The sequence below is a fragment of the Oncorhynchus mykiss genome, chromosome 2, assembly GCF_057628025.1.
Source record: "Oncorhynchus mykiss isolate SJ-2025 chromosome 2, ASM5762802v1, whole genome shotgun sequence".
Classification (NCBI taxonomy): Eukaryota; Metazoa; Chordata; class Actinopteri; order Salmoniformes; family Salmonidae; genus Oncorhynchus; species Oncorhynchus mykiss.
In genome coordinates, this window is record NC_143023.1 from 68,569,805 (window position 1) to 68,591,206 (window position 21,402).

The window sequence follows — 21,402 nt, forward strand, 5'->3', positions numbered from 1 at the left end:
TTGGAATTCTTAACATATCATACGTTTTGCAAATTTGTAACATATCATATGAAATGGATGATGGAAGTTCACAAATTAATACACAGGCTACCATACCAATAGAGGGAGACAAATTTACTTTCACTATGTTATGTCTACCCCTGAGTCCAGGTTGAAACTCCAGGCAAAGACTCATGTAAAACAATACAATCACCAACAGCGAGTTTCCAGAAGTCATTTTGCCCCTCAGTTATTTTCAACATGGTTTAACTTCCTACGTTTTCCACTTGTGTGGGTACACCCAGAACAGGCTGAGCATGACGAGGAGTGGGAAATGGGGGGGGGGGGGGGGTATTTAGGCCTAATAGATATTGTAGATGACCCCATGATTGTTATCGGTAGGCTATGTATAGCTTTATAAATCTTTGTATATTGTCTCTCCCAATCATTCTCATAATCAGTAGAAAGAGGAGGAAGGGAAGCGCTACTAAGGTCCACAATAGTACATTTTGGTAGATAGAAGGTGCTCTTTGGTAAAAGGGGTAAATTGGTCATCAACAAGAAAGGAGGACCAAGGCACTCTTCATATAATTAATTAAAATGCCTTTATTAGTATGGCATGTTCAATATAAATGTTTTTATTTTTTTTAACGAGACGTTTCAGCTGCATGGCCTTCGTCAGGAAGGCCATGCAATAATACTATAGTATTTCAGAACGTCCACTCTCATGTCTTCATTCATGATCGATATCGTTCTCAAAGAAAATCCTTTCACTTGACGCTAAAAACACTTTCCATGCGCATGGTTCTTTAAAACCGGATGTTAGATTTTCCTCCTGCTATTATTCCTTCTTCATTGACAATTCTTAACAGCATCCAAAGTCAAAGTGATTATGACAAGAGAATTGGGGGTCTGTGTAGGTTCTCCTCTTCCTCGAACATTGGGGTGTCATCATCCTCTCTAGAGTCTGCTTCAGCCGAGTCCACCTGTAAAATATCTCCGGAGCGGGAAAACTACTCCGCCACTGTCACGTGGTGGGGAGGCGGGCTCGAGCGGGGCGATTGGAAATCTGGAGATGCGCTAATCTGTGATTGGTGCCCGGGGGAGGGGTCTGCTGAAAACGAACGGGGCGTGAGCATTGCGCGTCCGGAGCCTTTGTGTTTCAGCTCTAATATCTCACATATCAATAATTCAGTGCGCAAGCAGACGGACCCCGCGCTATGTATTCAACTGCGCTTCAACTCGACAAGGGCCTCGTACCGCTCTCGACTGGTTATTCGATTACGGAGTGAGACAAGAAGGCGGGGAGGCTTGAGCTGAGAGGGGAAAAATAAGTTTACACGTGGAACGACTGGGTAAAGGGGACTCTCCATGATTTAAAAAAAGAAACGGGAAAACCAAACCTGTCTTTGACCTTTCCAAAATTTAGAAATACACAAGGATAGCTATAATTCAAGAAAGCTAAAGGAGTTTGTCATTTCGAAAGACTGCATTCTGTCGAACATAATAAGAATAGCAGGACACAGCCACGAAGTGAAGTTGCCATAATGTTGACGGTATTACTGGGTGCAGTGTGGCTAGTGACTCTAGTGAACGCTCAGAACGAGACGGAACCCATCGTGCTCGAAGGGAAATGTCTGGTCGTTTGCGATTCCAACCCAACTTCGGATCCCACTGGGACTGCTCTCGGGATATCGGTGCGCTCCGGGAGCGCCAAAGTGGCTTTTTCAGCCGTGAGAAATACCAACCATGAGCCTTCGGAGATGAGTAACCGGACTATGGTCATCTACTTTGACCAGGTAACTTTCACTGATCTGTCTGTCTGCTATATCACTCTGGACCTGGTAGGCTAATGTGGAGCGAATGTGGCGGGAGGGGTTTTGGATGACTGGTGTTGAAAATTGATTTAAAAAAGCTCTCTGTCCATGAGTAGAGAATGGAGATTCACTGTTTCAGATAGAGAGGAGATTTATAGATGCAGGCAGGTGAAAGTAGTCAGCCTTTAAATATTTAAGTTAATTTTGATGATATGAAATTATGTCTGACATCTCTCCAAATAATTTAATACCAGTGTCGGGGGGGGGGGGGGGGGGGGGGGAGTGAAGTCTTACTCCGTGCTACTCCATATCTCAAAAGGTTAATAGCCGCCAAATGGCTATTCAATTAAATTACATTTTGGTCTAATAAAATTAGACCTTTGAGCCCCAGAATGTTATAGATGGATTAATTCCAAAATTTATTAACTTGGTTTCTATAATTGTCTTCATTTGAAACTAACAAAGTTATAGTCAAATGTCATCAGTTACCTAGTCCTATAAGATCCAGTATCATTGTGTATTGGGTGAGTTCCTTTCATCTTTGTAATGCAATGAAATTCTAAAGCGTTTATGTGATTGAGAAGTGCCTTTGATGTTAGTGTATTTTCCCTCTTCACACTCTTTCTATCTTCCCTAGATACTTGTAAACGTTGGTAAGAATTTCGATGAGGAACGGAGCAATTTCATCTCCCCGCGCAAAGGGATTTACAGTTTTAATTTCCACGTGGTCAAAGTGTATAATCGCCAAACGATCCAGGTCAGTGCTTTGTATCAATACTGAACACTGCCTCAGTTTATTTCAAGTGTGTCTGTGTGTGTGTGTGTGTGTGTGCGCGCGCGCGTGCCGTGACTGAGCGGGAGGGAGGAGGAGAAAGGGGAGGGAGAGACTTCGAACACCCGCTGGTAGACCCCATATTAGGCCCAAATTGAAAAATGATTCCACTAGAAATAATTTGTAGATTTGTGAGAGGTCATTCCACTAATTCCCCAGAGAAAAGGGGTGTTTGCAGATGAAAGTCACCAACTGAATCATAATGAATCGATACGGCTATGGAGCTAATTAAGAGCAGTGGCGGCCAGTTAGCCAGTGTCGCTGCCATAGTGGCATCAGGACCCTGGACAGCAGCAGCGTAGAAGCTGCTCTGTCCTGCTGCGTGGTTTGGCAGCTGCATTTTACAGCAGGTAAAAATACCAAACTGGTCAAAGTAGACCCAGACCAAACAGGTATTTTGAGCAAAGTTACTTGGCTGATAATATCAATGGCTGCTTTAAATAATATACACCTAATATACACATACAGGTAATTGGCAAACTATAGGAAACACTTGAGTAAATTAGGGATACAAAGTAGTCCTACATTGAAGCTGGTGCTACCCCAGAGGTGTGGTTCCTTAGTTAATTCAGCAATTAACATCTCATCATGCGTAGAGCCATGTATAAAAATGCTCAGTTGCCCTTTATTTTGGCTACCATGGCGCTAGACGAAATCTCATTGACTTTGAAAGAGTGGTCCCAAAGGAGCATAGGGGTATAACGTGTCTGTGTGTGTCAATATGTCACCAGATCTTAACCCAATTGAACACTTATTGAACACTTGATTCTGGAGCTGCGCCTGAGACTGTTTTCCACCACCATCAACAAAACAGGAAATTATTGCATTTTTTGTGGAAGAATGTGTCGCATCCCTCCAATAGAGTTCGAGACACTTGTAGGTTCTATGCCAAGGTGCATTGAATCTGTTCTGACCTGTGGGGGCCTAACACCCTATTAAGACACTTTATGTTGGTGTTTCCTTTATTTTGGCAGTTACCTGTACATATTGTGCAGCGCCAATCCATCGAGCAACGACTGACAGCTTGCTTTTCCCAAGCAACACAAATAGAGTAATCCTTTGATTGCGTTAAATTAGTGAATATACTTGATTAGATGTAACCCTCTTTAAATAACATTTAACACGGACAACGTGGCTTTTAAAACCAGCCCCTCTTAGAGTGTATCTTTCACTAATTAAATCATGGTCTAATTATGCCGTGAAATCCATGGGGCTTCAGCATTACATTCTGTTATTCATCTCTTATTGGAAGCTGAATTAATTAGTTGAAAACAAACCAGGCAAGCAAAATGAAAAGCTCTGTCAAACTGTATTCCCCTCTCATGTCATTGACACCAACTAAACCATGAACAGGTACAAATTACAGACAACTTACTCAAGCAACTAAATAGCACGCTAAATACATTTCACTGTCAATAATTTTCTCACAAAAGACAAATATAAAGATTTTCACTGGAAACATGCATCATCCTCCCCATATAAACCAAATAATAAATAGAAGAGGATTCCCAGCTCAGTTCAGCTCTGAGACACTAGTCCAACATAGACACAACAACTGCTGTGTTCAAAGTCCCACTATTTGATTGCCTTAGAACTTCTGTTTGCCATGGGGAGACAAAAGGAGGGAGGCAGGGAGGGAGGGAGGGGGGATGTGTGTGTATGTGGTTGGTTGACATGGAGATTAAGAACTTTCCAGTGTCTTTCTAGAAGGATGGTCATGTATTTTGTGGAACAGGATTGTCTTACAACTCCAGTGTTTTGCCATTGAAGGAGGAATACAGGCATTACATCTTGAAACATCCATTAATATCTCAACCTCCTCGTTCAAATCTGTGTGGATCTCACAGAGACCAGGGGAATGAGAACCCAATCCACTGACATAAATATATGTCTTATCTCCTCATCATTCTATTTCTTTTGAATGTAAATAACCATCTTGACTTTATAGACTTGGCACAAGTACAGATTGTTTCAGCAATCCACTTCAAGGACGAACAGAAGCACAATTCTAATTTCAGAGGCTTCCATTAGTATGTGCAAACTCCATTGTCATAGTGTTACATGTGAGCCCCAAGTACAAATCCCCTGAAATAATACATTAACCAACTAATCAATAACTTAAAGTTAAGTATGAGTCCCTACTGGGGATGGAATTGTAATTTTGGGCAGTCGCCAGTCAGGCCTGCTGGGCTAGTAGACCACAGTTTTTACTAGCCCGGGTCCAAAATCTGTGCCAACTAACCGGCGGGCTAATTGAGCAGACTTTCTAACAGCCCGGTCTGAAAAGTACTAGCCTCGGGCTAGCAGGCGATCTTAATTTCAATACAAGTAAGATAGAGCAGGCTAACAGTCATTCAAACTGACAAGAAAACAACACTGAATATTGTAGGGAATCTTTGTACCATCTAAATCGTTGTGAAATATATTTTCAATTACAATGATTCCTTATACTATTTGGTGCTTGTTTTCTCACAAAAACTAAAATTTAGCAAACAGCATAGAATTTTAGCAACCAGGACATTTTTTATTTCCACTAGATAACACAGTCGCAAAGCCAGAACAGCTTTCCCAGTTTGACAACAGATGCCGCTCCAGCGGGAGAAATCAATAGGTGAATATTACAGCCAATCACAACACTGGCGGGTAGGTAGTACTGTGAAACACTATCATTACAATATTAGCAGAAGCTATATTATGGACACTTTCTGAAATTCCAATGCAAAAACATTTTTTTGAAACCTGTGTAGCACCTTTAAATGCACACTTCTCCCAAAAACATGACATTTCTAAAGATAACCTTGCTGCCCAGTCAGTGTGTCTCCCTTCACCCAATGAAGAGAAGAAAGTGGTCTGTTGTCACGTTACTGCTGTCATCTGTCTGTCTGGACAGGAAATTATGTGAGATGAGGATGTGTGCTTTTTCATTACAGCTAAGTGCTGCATTAAACTGTGGGCGGAAATCAACTCACCAAATGTATATCAAAATCTTCTCTCACTGGGCTTAATTGGGTGCTAACGCATTAATGAATTCAGCAGCTTAATGGAATGCTGACACCATGCACCAGCCTTTATTCCATTTACACATCCATGTGCTGTAATTGCAGGGGCTGGCTGGGAGCGATGATGTTTTTGGGAAGTGACTTGTGAATATCAGACTCCGTGGCCCCACTACATATAGGACCTTCCACCCCCCTATATATAGGACCTTCCACCCCCACTAATTTATTTATCCGTGATTTTACCAGGTAAGTTGACTGAGAACACATTCTCATTTGCAGCAACAACCTGGGGAATAGTTACAGGGGAGAGGAGGGGGATGAATGAGCCAATTGTAAACTGGGGATTATTAGGTGACCAGATTGGGAATTTAGCCAGGACACTGGGGTTAACACCCCTACTCTTACAATAAGTGTCATGGGATCTTTAATGACCTCAGAGAGTCAGGACACCCGTTTAATGTCCCATCCAAAAGACAGCACCCTACATAGGGCAGTGTCCCCAATCACTGCCCTGGGGAATTGGGATATTTTTTTTAGACCAGAGAGAAGAGTGCCTCCTACTGGCCCTCCAACACCACTTCCTGCAGCATCTGGTCTCCCATCCAGGAACTGACCAGGACCAACCTTGCTTAGCTTCAGAAGCAAGCCAGGAGTGGTATGCAGGGTGGTATGCTGCTGGTACTATATATAGGACCTTCCACCCCCACTATATATAGGACCTTCCACCCACACTATATATAGGACCTTCCACCCACACTATATATAGGACCTTCCACCCCCACTATATATAGGACCTTCCACCCCCACTATATATAGGACCTTCCACCCCCACTATATATAGGACCTTCCACCCCCACTATATATAGGACCTTCCACCCCCACTATATATAGGACCTTCCACCCCACCCCACTATATATAGGACCTTCCACCCCACCCCACTATATATAGGACCTTCCACCCCACTATATATAGGACCTTCCACCCCCACTATATATAGGACCTTCCACCCCACCCCACTATATATAGGACCTTCCACCCCACCCCACTATATATAGGACCTTCCACCCCACTATATATAGGACCTTCCACCCCACTATATATAGGACCTTCCACCCCACCCCACTATATATAGGACCTTCCACCCCACTATATATAGGCCATTCCACCCCACTATATGTAGGACCTTCCACCCCCACTATATATAGGACCTTCCACCCCACCCCACTATATATAGGACTTTCCAACCCACTATATATAGGATCTTCCACCCCACTATATATAGGCTCTTCCACCCCACTATATATAGGACCTTCCACCCCACCCCACTATATATAGGACCTTCCACCCCCACTATATATCGGATCTTCCACCCCCACTATATATAGGACCTTCCACCCCCACTATATATAGGACCTTCCACCCCACTATATATAGGACCTTCCACCCCACTATATATAGGACCTTCCACCCCACCCCACTATATATAGGACCTTCCACCCCACTATATATAGGCCCTTCCACCCCACTATATATAGGACCTTCCACCCCCACTATATATAGGACCTTCCACCCCACCCCACTATATATAGGACTTTCCAACCCACTATATATAGGATCTTCCACCCCACTATATATAGGATCTTCCACCCCACTATATATAGGATCTTCCACCCCACTATATATAGGATCTTCCACCCCACTATATGTAGGACCTTCCACCCCACTATATATAGGATCTTCCACCCCCACCTGGGATATGGAGGCCTGATAAAGACCCAGGGGTGAAACGTTGTTATAAATAAATATCACCTGGGAGCATGAGCAGCAGTGTGCAGCGTTTTCCTTTCTGTTTCCCTTACATCACTGCCAGAAAGGAGGGATTGTCCCCCGTTTGACCCTCTCAACCAGCTGAGCGAGGTTCCCTTTCCCCTCCTCACTGTGGATGGGGCTGGGGGTAAAGCTGGGTCTGGGTGGGAGCTGAGTGAGCCTCCCTTGGGCCCTGGCTGGTGGGAGTGATGTAGAGGTGTGGCCCTGTAGACTCATTTAGCACACTAAACTGAGGCTGCTCTGTCCTCTTGCTCTCTCTCTCTCTTTCTCGCTCTCTTGCTCTCTCTCTGTCTCTCTGTCTCAAGCTTTGCTGGTACAAACCGAGGCCTAAATAGTGTTTTGATCACTTTTATGCTTTTTATGCATTATTTAGGGGCTACTGTTTGAATGTTAAGGGCATGTTTGAGTCAAGAAGTGCTCAACCCGCAGGTGCTTTTCAACTTTACTCCTAAACTCAACACTAGGAGGGTGCACTGTACAATGTATGAATCTGAATGAGTGAAATTATGTGATGTTCATGTCTGTGTTTACTGTGTTCTAGTGTGTGTGTGGGTGGGTGTGTAGAAATGTGTGTGTACTTTACCATCTCTAATTGTAACATCTGTCCTGTCTGTCCTGTAGGTGAGCCTAATGCATAACGGATGGCCTGTGATCTCGGCCTTTGCTGGGGACCAGGATGTGACTCGCGAGGCTGCCAGTAACGGAGTGCTGATCCAAATGGAGAAGGGGGACCGAGCCTACCTCAAACTGGAGAGAGGAAACCTCATGGGGGGCTGGAAGTACTCCACATTCTCTGGGTTCCTGGTCTTCCCCGTGTAGAAGACAAGGAGACTGGAGGGACTAATGCTTCTCAGCTCGGCGGCTTGGGAGACTGTGGAGTGAGAGAGAGGATAAAAGATAGAGGAAGAGAGAGAGATATGGGAGAGGAAGTTAAAGAGATGTGTAAGGTATAATTAGGCAGGGCAGGCTCTCCAACACACTCACTCACTCCGCTGCCTGACTACAGCTCTGGACAGCCAAAACTTTTTTATCCTCAGAAATATTATAATTTAAAAACATTAAAGAGAGTAAAAACTATAGGCCAAGTCCACCCCTTCCCTCACATCATCTCTTTCTGCATCTGCTTTGAGGAATGTCTCTGTATTACCTACAGTGTCAAAGAGCTGCATCGACCATGTTTCCACATACCGCATGGTCATTCATCCCCACCCATTTTCTGTGACTCCATTTTTTAATTCTATACGTCTGTGTACAGTCCGACAATACATTTTCTACATCCCTTCCACCACTGTCATTATAAGTCCAAGCAGATACTGTACTGTACCATTGCGTCCTCCTCACTCATCACTCCTCCCATCCCCTGTTCTTCACATATATTGATCCCCTGTTCAATACTCCTCCTCTCCTGTCCTGTTGTGTTATCCTCCACTCTGCTGCTCTTCTTTCTAGCCTTCTCCTCCCAGTAAAGATGTCCCTGCTTTGTCTTGGTTGGAGGATTGCTGAAACTCTAAAAGACTCTAGCTGTATACTGGATATATATATATATATATATATATATATATATATATATATATATATATATATATATATAAATTCTGAAAGTTTCTATATGATATAATCTATGATTAACAGAATCTGGTTGAATATCGTATTTCCGTATTTCAATGTTAACATTTTGTGATTGTGTGTGGATTATGAGGCTGCCCTTAAGTACTGATGCTTCTTGTTCTTGTTTCGGTCGAAATGTGGCTAAACTGAGACTATACCAGAAAAACTATAAAGGAATTTAATATGATTATTAACTGTACAAATCCTCCCGTTTATTTAGCAATCAATTGATCTATTGTTTTTTATTTTCTTTGATCCAATAAAATTGAAATGGTACTTTTATTTTTCTTAAACCTAATCCGAGACTCTTATTGCGATTCATTTGGTTAAACTTAGTTGGAAAAACATCTAAGGCCATCTCCACCCATCTTCCCATCTTCCATTCAATTCTAAAAAGTTGGCTGGAGTGAGTGATAATCAAGATGTAGCACGTGTGTGCGTGCGTGTGTGTGTGTTTGTGTGTGTACAGTAGGTACTGTATGTGTGTGTTCATGTCTGCGAGAGCCAACATTGTTGTTCTGAATGTGTGTGTGACAGTGTGTGTTGTTCCCAGTGATATTGTGCTGTCTTCCTGGCCGCTGATCCGCTGTATAGAGAGATTCAGTCTGGTGATTGGGGGCTTCCTCCACTCTTCTCTTACTGCTGCTCACTCTCAAGACGTTAATGAGCTCCTGGGGGGAAATTAGTGCTGGCATAATAAGCAAACTCTGCTGCTTATACAAAGATCATGTTATGCTCATTTCTACCATTTTCTCTTTTCGTCTCGTTTCCTCCCCTTCTCCATTCTCACTTCCTGCTCATGATAAGCATTTAAAGAGCTGCGAAGGGGATTTTAACCTTGTGATGTGTTTTATGTCCTAGTGATTATGTAGTCTTGTTTAACATTCTGGTGTTACCTTTTTTAGATGTGTTTATCACTCATTTATGTTTGAATTAACTTGTGCGTACAAGGCTTTTCTTGCTGCGCGGTCAATCCAAGGTCCACGTCCTCTAAACATAATTTGACTGGAGGGAGATGAAGGTAAATGTAATTGTCTGCAGTGGGTCACAGCCTAGCAAGCAGGTTGGTGGGGCGAAAGCCAGGCTGGCATGGCACCCACTCAACCTCACCTCCTGCCCTCCCTCCTCCTCTCAATGTCAGGGAAACAGCTGACAAGGGGTGTGAGGCCCATGTATGGAAATGTACACACATTTCTTGCTGTCCTCCACACTTTCCACATTTCATATGAGCGGGCAGACAGACAGGGCCAATGGCAGGACAGCTCAGCTCAGCCCAAAATCATACACCTACGAACCCCATGACACTCACTCCACTCTCCCTCTCCCCAAGGTTTGTGCTTCTGCTTTTACATTCCTCACATGTGTACGTATAGGCCTGCTGTATGTGCTGTGTCTTGTCAACATTTGTCCTGTTTCATGTTGCAAAGTGGGTGAGGAAAGATTCTCATCATAGATTTCGGGTAGAGTGAGACAACGTCTTGCTTAAGAGGGAGTGATATGTGTTTGGAGATATGCTTTGTTTATCCATGAAGTGAGCTGAGAGGAGGGAAGGAGTGCATAACCTTTGGGAAATGGATATTATTTGTACATGACTTACTAAATGTGTACTTTTTTTGTCCTGTTTGACTTTTTGTGCCATATGCACTGCAGGCTGGTGGAGAAAGATATGGTTAGAAATGTACTTATTACTTGATATAAATAATTCAGTGGATGTTCTGATTCTGTAGAAGGTTGTTTTGGTGCTTGTTACTGAAGTGTCTAAAATGCAGAAAAAGAGTGGTGAGTGGCAGCAATTTCTAGGGATAGTAGTCTGGGCAGTGTCTGGTGGTATTAATCTGGTAGTCTGGGCAGTGTCTGTTGGTATTAATCTGGTAGTCTGGGCAGTGTCTGTTGGTATTAATCTGGTAGTCTGGGCAGTGTCTGGTGGTATTAATCTGGTAGTCTGGGCAGTGTCTGGTGGTATTAATCTGGTAGTCTGGGCAGTGTCTGGTGAAACTAATCTAGTAGTCTGGGCAGTGTCTGGTGGTATTAATCTGGTAGTCTGGGCAGTGTCTGGTGGTATTAATCTGGTAGTCTGGGCAGTGTCTGGTGGTATTAATCTGGTAGTCTGGGCAGTGTCTGGTGGTATTAATCTAGTAGTCTGGGCAGTGTCTGGTGGTATTAATCTGGTAGTCTGGGCAGTGTCTCGTGGTATTAATCTTGTAGTCTGGGCAGTGTCTGGTGGTTCTAATCTGGGCCGTCTCTGGTGGTACTAATCTGGGTTGTGTGTGGTGGTAGTAGTCTGGGCCGTGTGTGGTGGTATTGGTCTGGGCCGTGTGTGGTGGTACTAGTCTGGGCCGTGTGTGGTGATACTAGTCTGGGCCGTGTGTGGTAGTAGTAGTCTGGGCCGTGTGTGGTGATACTAGTCTGGGCCGTGTGTGGTGGTACTAGTCTGGGCCGTGTCTTGGCCGTGTGTGGTGGTACTAATCTGGGTTGTGTGTGATGGTAGTAGTCTGGGCCGTGTGTGGTGGTACTAGTCTGGGCCGTGTGTGGTGGTAGTAGTCTGGGCCGTGTGTGTTGGTGCTAATCTGGACCGTGTGTGGTGGTACTAATCTGGACCGTGTGTGGTGGTATTAGTCTGGGCCATGTCTGGGCCCTGTTTGGGGGTACTAGTCTGGGCCGTGTGTGGTGGTACTAATCTGGGCCGTGTGTGGTGGTACTAATCTGGGCCGTGTGTGGTGGTATTAGTCTGGGCCATGTCTGGGCCCTGTTTGGTGGTACTAGTCTGGGCCGTGTGTGGTGGTACTAATCTGGGCCGTGTGTGGTGGTATTAGTCTGGGCCGTGTGTGGGGGTACTAATCTGGGCTGTGTGTGGGGGTACTAGTCTGGACCGTGTGTGGTGGTACTAGTCTGGGCCGTGTGTGGTGGTACCAGTCTAGGCCGTGTGTGGTGGTACTAATCTGGGCCGTGTGTGGTGGTACTAGTCTGGGCCGTGTGTGGTGGTACTAGTCTGGGCCGTGTGTGGTGGTACTAGTCTGGGCCGTGTGTGGTGGTACTAGTCTGGGCCATGTGTGGTGGTACTAGTCTGGGCCATGTCTGGTGGTACTAGTCTGGGCCGTGTCTGGTGGTACTAGTCTGGGCCGTGTCTGGTGGTACTAGTCTGGGCCGTGTCTGGTGGTACTAGTCTGGGCAGAGAGTGGTGACGCCATGCAGCCCCACTGAGGCCCTCATTAGTATCCGCTGGCTGGCCCAGACGTCTGAGGGTGTGACACTAACCAGAGCTGAGGGCCCAGCTACGCGGAAACACAACACGGCACAGTACAGCAGAGAGGGAGACTCTCAGTGAAAGGAAGACATTATCTTTTTCTGTTTAACCTGCCATGAAACAGGTGGGGCTCACAGGAATACAGTGTGGCAGCAATGTTTGGGTGGTGTAAACTACATTTGTAGATGTTAAGGAGATGCTTGTGGTGGAGATGTTGGTACTGCATGTAGTGGAGGTTAGCATATCTAGCTAGGGAAGCTGCCATTGCTATCCATTTTAAGGTTCTGAATGTTATACTGTGTGTGTGTGTGTGTGTGTGTGTGTATGTGTGTGTGTGTGTGTGTGAACAAGAACCGTTAACAAACAAAAATTTGACCAACAGGGGACATTTTGTTAGTGCCCTTGAGGTCAAATGCTATTTCTAGGGGGTTAAGGGGTTAGGGAAAATATGATTTTGAATGGGACTGAATTGTGTGTTAGCTGTACAAGGTTAGCTGTACAAGACTGTGTGTGTGTGTGTGTGTGTGTGTGTGTGTGTGTGTGTGTGTGTGTGTGTGTGTGTGTGTGTGTGTGTGTGTGTGTGTGTGTGTGTGTGTGTGTTACAGTAGGAGGGTGAAGGGTTAATGAGAGAGTAGCCAAGGTGCTGACTGAGGAGATGGGCTCATGATTATTTATCGTAATATAAATTCTAAATCATTGCGTGAGACTGGGTGAGATAAGGTAGGCCAATGTAATTTGTTTTGTCGCATACACCAGGTGCGTTGGTTGGGCACATGCCCGGTCCGTTGACTGGAGTGATTCATGCGATCCATCTCTTCCGCTCTGGCAAAGTTCGAACGCCGCCCTAGAACAACGACGGCGGGAGAGCAGGGCCCCTAAAGCAACAGGGATAGAACGGCCATATGGTAGCTGTCCTGGATGCGTTCTCAAGCTAATGATCGATAGAGGGGTAGGAGCCCCTCTATACAGTAGATGACCATCAAACCACACACGCACAAATGCACACATCACGCGCACGTCCCATGCTGGGTTTTACTTGTATCAATCAATATCTTTGTATATGATCCAAAAATGTTTATGTCGATATTGGAATATAGTTTATTCCCTTATAGGCAAAGTAATAACGCACATTACACTTGTTTTAAAATGTCACTTGTTTTAAAATCAACTCGAAATTGCTTGTTAAACTGTATAAGTGATGACATCGAAATATAAAAGCTAAAATTCACGTTGTCGTAAAATTAAGTCGAGTGTGTGCGTGAGTGTACATATACGTGACCCCCAGAACGCCCTGATCAGGCTTCAGACAGTGTACAGTAGGTTATTTGAAACTCTACTCATAATTGCTGAGCCATGAATAGACAGCCTGACATGTCACGTCATATTGTGCCTAATTGGCTAAAACACGCTGTTGCTCTACACAAATAAAAACACAGTTAGCGGAAGGAAAATGTCAGGCTCATTTTAGTGTCGAGTCTACTTAAGTGGCCACGTGCATTGAATATGAATCGCAAAGAGTAATTAATTGTACATTCTCTATAGAGGAATGTTTTTTCTAGAGTGTTGCACTTTGGTCCCACAAAATGTTGCCGTATGTTCAGTTAGTAGGCATAATGAAATAACATTTGTAATACTTTTCTAAAATAGACACACTTGCAATATGTATAAATATTATATTGCTGTCTTCGTAGGTCGCACTGAGATTCAGATAATGCAGGCCAGGGTTGTGCGAATGTTTTCCGATTGTTTGCTTGATGCATGCTTGATTTATGGTGTGAAATAGATTATCACATGAATGGTTTGCACCTCATCCTATTCATTTGATAAAGACAATGTGGAAAATAGTCGAGAGACAGTGAACACAGAAATAGGCTACTTGAAAAATGGATAGCCTAAAATAAGATGCAGCAGTGCCTACCTACGGAATTCCTCTATTCATTTAGCGGATAAACTAGATTTTTTTTGACCATCATTAAAATCCACAACCGATTAAATTGATCAGAGGGAATATGACAAGCAGTTATTTAAAATGCATTTCAGTCTTCCCCAGAACTGATTCCCCCAAATTGCTCAGTGAGCACATCTATAGTTTCCCTCTCTTACGATCCCTGTACACTGAGGGGAGGCGCCGTCACTCTCCCAGCTCTATCATAGCCAATTTTACACCAAATTAGTCTTCAAACAAGCTCAATAAAGACAGACTAGTTGGCACCCAGTGTGAGTGTAAACATAATTATTTCTAGGAAGTGGCTTCGAATTTGGAGTACAGTGACAAGCAATTAGAAGTTAACGGTGGTAATTCTTCAAATGCTGTGGTGAAAAGAAAAACGGAAAGCAAGCTCTGCAATTAAAAGAGAAAGTGGCGAGACCCAACAGATTTAATCTTAATTGTCAAATGAGGGACCCTATTAAGGATGTTTACTTTTACTGTGACGCTCGGGCAAGAGGGGAGTTATTATGTCGGTTCTGAAATTAAATTAACCGCCCGCTGGATTTGATTTGCCTACTGCTGTAGGGATTGTGAGTCGACAGCGGATGGTAGCAGATTTGACACCACTCTGTCACTGTTCCGAGGTTATTTGAGAACGTATCTGGTGGAGACAATTACGCACGCCTTCTGCAACCCAGAAGATATTGTTTTGAACGTACCCATGATTGTTCAGATTTCTGGGTTTACTATATTCAGTAAAATATAGTTGCATTCATGTAGATGTACATGGTTGTTTTTCTGGCTTTTACTCAGGCTCATTGGTAGATGAAATGCGCACTACGCATCGATCCGTGGAAGTCACCACGGAAACTACACGCAACAAACAGCGAGTAATTAATCGCCTGTCTCGTCCCACGTGGGTAAGCACTCTAATCGCATAATCGGCTGAATCAAAATTAGATTCTGTTCGAAATGTATTCGTTTCACTGGCTTTTTAATTTACCCTGTTCTCTGTGGTAACACTTTATGATTAAGTGATAAACCACGCTGTTCAATGTGCGTAATGGTGGTTGTCGGAATGATGCAATCTGTTTCAGGGCGCAGTGCCAAATAAACTTATAGCACGATTAACCTATTGTCATCCATGTAGCAATTATAGTTGTGTTGTCACAGTTTTTTTTTGTGCGTAATACACAATCTTCTCTGAGTTGTGGCGATGGAATGTCCGGTCCCACCCAGGGTGCCGGTGGTTTTTAACCAATTCTCTTGCGCACGCACTTTTACTTTCCAGTGAACAATTTCTTCTTTATTTGTATTTGTAGGCTTACTTATCCCCACTCCCCTGTCATCGTCATCACGACCGCCAGAGATATAGAAAAAATGGAAGACTACCCTGAGATCAAATAAAAAGAAGAAACATTGGGAGGGATTCCCATTACTTCACGACTCTCTTTGCGGTGTCATCTTGGTCATGTCGGACATGCCGTGGCCTTTAAAGACAACATTAGGTTTTCACTACTTCGGAACCTGTTCATATCGTCTACCAGATGTATACTAACATTTTAGGCCTAAGTGTAGTCTATTTCCTCTTTGTTAAATGGAAACCAAACACGATCACAATAAACGCGTTGCGTAACACGCATCAACAGAGGAAGACAAACTCAAGCAGTTATTGCTTTCTGGTGAGCCTCTGCACTAGAATTTAATGTGCCCCCGGCGCGCCTTTCCTCGGGGAAATAAAGCGGCAAACCACAGGGATTAAAATGGTTTACAAAATGGTCAAACATAACACTGTAAGCTGCTAGAAAACCTGGGGAATCGATGTTGCTGTGGACTGTCTCCTGATAAGTTTAGTACACACTGCATTTCTGAATATATGGTGTTAAAATGTGTGCAACAGAAAATAGTTTTAGCTCTCCAACAGATAGTTTTACAAATGCTACTGATATGTGACAAGCTCACCACATCAACACTCCTTCCTACCGTTGAGTCCAGATCTGGAAGTGACAAATTGTGCTAGTTTCCTCACATTACCTCCAAGACACAAACTCGGACTTTTATAGCATCACAGCCATTGCCTCCCCAAAAAACAAAGGTGTGATTTACAGATGCAACCAAATTATCTCCTGTTCTTTATTTTTGTTTAGGTTTCTCTTCTTTAATATGTAGTCGTTTTTTTTAAATTACGGCTGCTGTCCACTGTCCGGTGGTGCTGAGTGCCAGATCTCGGGATCCTGACAGTGCCGCTGACCATGTTGCTAAAATCTCAGGTCGCCGCTTTACATTGGGCCTTCCAGGTCCATCCGCCTCTGTGTGCGCGTGCGAGGGTGTGTGTGTGTGTGTGTGTATATATATATATATATATATATATATATAAATACGTGAACGAGAGTGAGAGCGAGTGTGTGCTGGCTGAGTGGTTCAGTAATTTGGAGCAATGGGGCTATTTTGAATGGAGCTGTACACAGACTATTAGGATATTACATTTATAGCCCTGCGATTCCTCCTAGAGCTCTTTAGGAGCTGTTAAACTGTCTCTGCGCCTAAACCTGTCATTGCTAAAAAAGGCCTGCAAATCTATAAGTCATAAAATATGGATAGAGGTAAATAGTAAATAAAAGAAGAGCAGCTGCACACAGAACATAGATGACTTATCATGACTGAATAAGTAGTCTTTATAAAATTATTTTGAAGTCAGAGAGATAAATTGTATGTGGCTGGGGTGGAATGGCTTAGTTGTGGCGTAGTTGCATGTTTAAAATATATGTTATTCTTTTTCCCCCCACTATGCTTCCATTATCATGCAGCCCTATTACAATTATAACCATGAATGAATCGATTTCAGGCAGATGGTCATTAGGAGTAATATTCTACTTTGTTATAACGTTCACTCATTCATGCCTAAGTCAATACTGCTTTATTACATGGCTACAAGGTATCATCAGAATGACATGTTTGATCCCTTCTAGTGTCTTGCTATTATCATGTCCATGACTTATCATCAGTGTAGAAACATTGCCATATAAAAATGCATAACAAATTCAGATTTGATTATAAAACATAAATGCGTATTACAGCTATGATCTATTATTCATTTGACTTAAAAAAATAACAATAAAGTGTTATACGATTTAGCACTCTACATTATCATGTACTTTTAACATGTGAATAACGGTTCCTCTTCGTTTCATACTGTTAAAGGCCTTGGCCACGTTTGCAGTGATAAAAGGTGGTGTGACCCCATGACTAAAGTTACTTTCACATGCTGTGTGAACTAACTCCTACAGAACGGTACGTGCAGATTGCAGAAGCTTCAGTTTCCATGGATGTGGCCTTGAGGCAGAGTCGTGGACAAAGTCGTCAATAGATGCTGTGCCTACTGGAGTGGCTGACTCCCTCCCACGGCTGGGAGGAGCAAAACGTCCTGTATAGCAGCACGTTTCTAAACACACTGGCCATGCCCCCCCCCCCCCCCCCCCCCCCCCCACACACACACACACACACACACACACCCCACACACACACACACACACACACACACACACACACACACACCCCACACACACACACACACACACACACACACCATCTATGAAGAGGACGACACCATTGAAGATGATGAAAACTCCCCATCTGACATTTAGTAACCTTTCAACAGAGAGAAATTGAGATTGTAAGAGTGAGGGAGTAGAAAGGCTTAAGAGAAAGAGAGGAGGAGGGGAAGGGGGAGATCTGTATGTGCCATTCTTATTTCCTCTCTCCTGGCCATGTTTCTGCCCCTCTCCTTGGTGGATGACTATAGAACGGAAGCTATTCAACACATCTGCTGTGTGAAAACTGTGTGTCATCTCACCTTAGACAATAAAATATTACACATTTCAGCAGAGTTTGCGGTTCACATTATTCTCTTTCCAAACAGTTTAGAATCACATCACACGGAAAGGTCTAATAAAGTTATCTAAAATTAAAATATAATTTTGGTATTTTTTTGCTTTTACACACTGGCTGCTGACATTATTGTATTTATTACCAGAGTGATATTGCTGCATGCTGAATACTGATGTTTTACTTTGGAGACCAGCGCGTTAGTCATTAAGTGTCAGCACACAGTTGATCAGCTGAGGGAGGGAGGGAGGCAGGAGAGCGAGAAGAGAGCAGTGGGTCTATGTACAGAACAGAAGGATGATGGATAGAGAGATATCTTAGCTTTCTCATTATTGACTTTGCATGTCAAATTGTATGTATACTTACATGCAAAACATGACCCCAAATGACCCTATTAAAAAATGCCAGGAGTCATATGGATTAGTTTCAGATACACTCAAAACTAGTAGGCTATTTCTATGTTTGTCAGTCCATGTAGGTTATTTCCAAATCTTTAGATTCTTGTCTGCTGACTAAAAGGGAGAGAACTAAAAATGCTTTTAGTCCGCATCTAGTCCGCATCTAAGGCGATTTCCCCTTAGATAGGCCAGCTGGTTTATATTATAAAAATTCATAAAATATTTTAAGTTTATGGTTAATGTTAGTGTAAGGTGTAAATACTTTGTGTCTGTGCTGGCTAGTGACCACTCTGCAGAACTGCCTCCAGAACAAGATTCATGACTTAAAACGCTAACCTGCTTCTCCGACTGCTGACCCCAGAATAGTGCAGCCATGGGGCCAGATAAAGCTCACCTGCTGAGGGATTGATAGCACACAGAGAGAGGGGATGGTGGAGAGGTGGGCTGGGAGGAACCAGCTGGGAGCCACACTTAAACACTCAAACCACAGGACAACATAAAGAGACTATCACATAGCTGACTATGCCACCATCTTTCCCTTGTCTCTCTGTGATCTCTTTTTCTATCTTCATATAATCCTAGTAGTTGTTTAAAATAGAAAACAGACACATTTTATGAAACTGTGAGAAGATTATGTGCTGTATCCTCCTTTATGAGCTGCGAGAAAGATTGTTCAGATATATTGAAAATAATTACATCTGGAATTGGGATCTATTCTGCTCTAGGGGAACATATTTTAGTTTTTTAGTTTTGCGAGAGGAATGCATCTGTGCTCTGCAGCAGTACATTTCCCACTGTGTTGTGTTGGGTAGAATAACCTGCCTTTTGATCTGGAAGAAGATTGAGACTTACAGTAATTGCTATTGTTGCTATGTGCCGTATATATCTGGTAAATGTTGGGTATAAACCTTTAGTAATATGCTGTGTGTCCGCATGCTGGTATATAGTGTATATGTAAATACAGGGAGCTCTTTGGTTCACTGAGTGTACTGTAAGTACTCATACTGTACCCTTAAATACCTGGTGGAGAGTAATGCACGCATATCAGCAAGCTGTTTCTCTTTCCGCCCTGTTTTCGCTGAATGTTTTGGACACGCATCAGCTGCTCTCCTCTGGTTGTTTCTTTAATAATCATTTTTAATGAGCTCGTCTCTCAGCTATTCCCTTTTGCAAGCAGCTCAATTAATGCCTCGTTCCATATCTCCACATCTCGAGTACTGAAACCCCCCCTGGGTCCGCCTCCCTACCACCCAGCCCAAAGACTTCCCTCTGAGTCGGAGAGGGATATTTTGTTGATTTTCAAATTAATTCCAGTCTTGTGTGGAGTCTCCCAGGTGAGGCTGTACTAGGAGAGAGAGATAACTTTAAAAGCACTATAAACATCCTGCTAGCTGTAGTGATGTTGCTGAGAGAGACCAGACACACTCTCTCTGAGGTTTAATCTGAACATTCACCAGAAACCAGGCTGCCAGTCAGGACCTACTGTAAATAATAGAAACACCGGGTAAGGTCACTGCCTGTGTGTGTGTGTGTGTGTGTGTGTGTGTGTGTGTGTGTCTGTGTGTGTGTGTGTGTCTGTGTGTGTGAGGGCCAACTCAATCAGCTCCTGAGATATGTCCTGCCTCATCTCTGTGCCCAGGGTCATGGCTGGACTTCATCGCCAGGGATGAGCTTAAAGGCAGAGGGACCCTTCAGTGCAGTGTATCAGTTTCCAAAGTAGTGTGGTGTAAAATTAAACCAACTTGTAAAACATTCATCCACATATCCAGAGAGAGTGTTATTTTCTGTCTATATATCAACCTATAGATTACATGTAAGAGTGTTGGTCGATGAAAGTCTTAAACAGCATTTATCTGTAGTCAGATCCTTTTCAACTATACGCTCCCCAGCAGGTAGCCATGTCAGATTAAACAGACACTACCTGGGTCTGGCTCTCTGTGAGAAGGAGTGGTCCCTGAGCCATTCAGCACACTCCATGCTGCACCACTGTGATAGCACCAGTACTGTGTGTGTGTGTGTGTGTGTGTGTGTGTGTGTGTGTGTGTGTGTGTGTGTGTGTGTGTGTGTGTGTGTGTGTGTGTGTGTGTGTGTGTGTGTGTGTTTGTGTGCGTGCGTGCGTGCGTGTGTGTGTGTGTGTAGTCTCTCAAACAGCAGCAGTCTGGGCTCAGTGGGGAGTCACCTGTGGGCAGAGATTGACAGGTGCGGTGTGTGTGTGTGTGTCTCTCTCTGTGCCCCTCCTCTTCTTCCCTCTCTACCTGCATTGCAGCAAAAGGTGCATCCAGCACATAGCATCTACAGTAAGCCCACCATAGACTTCATAGCATGGCATAATGCACAATATAATAACAATACACAAACAGAATAGTAAAGGCCACAAACAGTATAATCTAACTGTAAGTCATGCAGATTTATATAGAATATGAAATATTCAGTATAGCTCATTTAGAGCCAATATTTGTTTTGTCCCTTAACCCCTAAGAGTCTACCCCGAGGGAGGGGGATCTACTAAGATAACATATGGAATGGTTTTAAGATGGTCATACCATGGATCATTTAGATATTTGATTATCCATTTTAGGATTCTGTAGGTATCAAAAACTAAACATTAAAAAAATATTTGATTAAACATAGAATTTGGCATTACTGCTATTAGCCAATATAAACACATTGAATAACACATTCATACATGGCAAAACAGACAGTCAAAAATAAATCAAAAGGAAGTATGGTTTGAGGTGTCTGAAATGCATCTGATGTTCTCCCGAGTGGCGTAGCGGTCTAAGGCCCTGCATCGCAGTGCTTGAGGCGTCACTCCAGACCTGGGTTTCATCCCAGGCTGTGTCACAGCCGGCTGTGACTGGGAGACCCATGAGGCGGCGCAC

The 21,402-nt window shown here is 43.5% G+C and overlaps 1 protein-coding gene across 1 annotated transcript; it reads left to right on the forward strand.

Annotated features, from left to right (window-relative positions):
- The first annotated feature begins 1,071 nt into the window (after positions 1 to 1,071).
- Positions 1,072 to 9,361, forward strand: cbln1 (cerebellin 1 precursor). Its single transcript, XM_021569775.3, has 3 exons — positions 1,072 to 1,778; positions 2,434 to 2,553; positions 8,077 to 9,361. Exons 1-3 carry the CDS (start codon positions 1,527 to 1,529, stop codon positions 8,272 to 8,274), a joined length of 570 nt encoding a protein of 189 aa, XP_021425450.1. The 5' UTR covers positions 1,072 to 1,526; the 3' UTR covers positions 8,275 to 9,361.
- The last annotated feature ends 12,041 nt before the right edge of the window (positions 9,362 to 21,402 follow it).

Bases quoted from the DNA above. Each gene is read 5' to 3' on its own strand.
- cbln1 (XM_021569775.3), top strand. From the start codon at position 1,527: ATGTTGACGGTATTACTGGGTGCAGTGTGGCTAGTGACTCTAGTGAAC. The intron at 1,779-2,433 runs GTAACTTTCACT...TATCTTCCCTAG, and splicing joins TGGTCATCTACTTTGACCAG to ATACTTGTAAACGTTGGTAA. The intron at 2,554-8,076 runs GTCAGTGCTTTG...TCTGTCCTGTAG, and splicing joins ATAATCGCCAAACGATCCAG to GTGAGCCTAATGCATAACGG.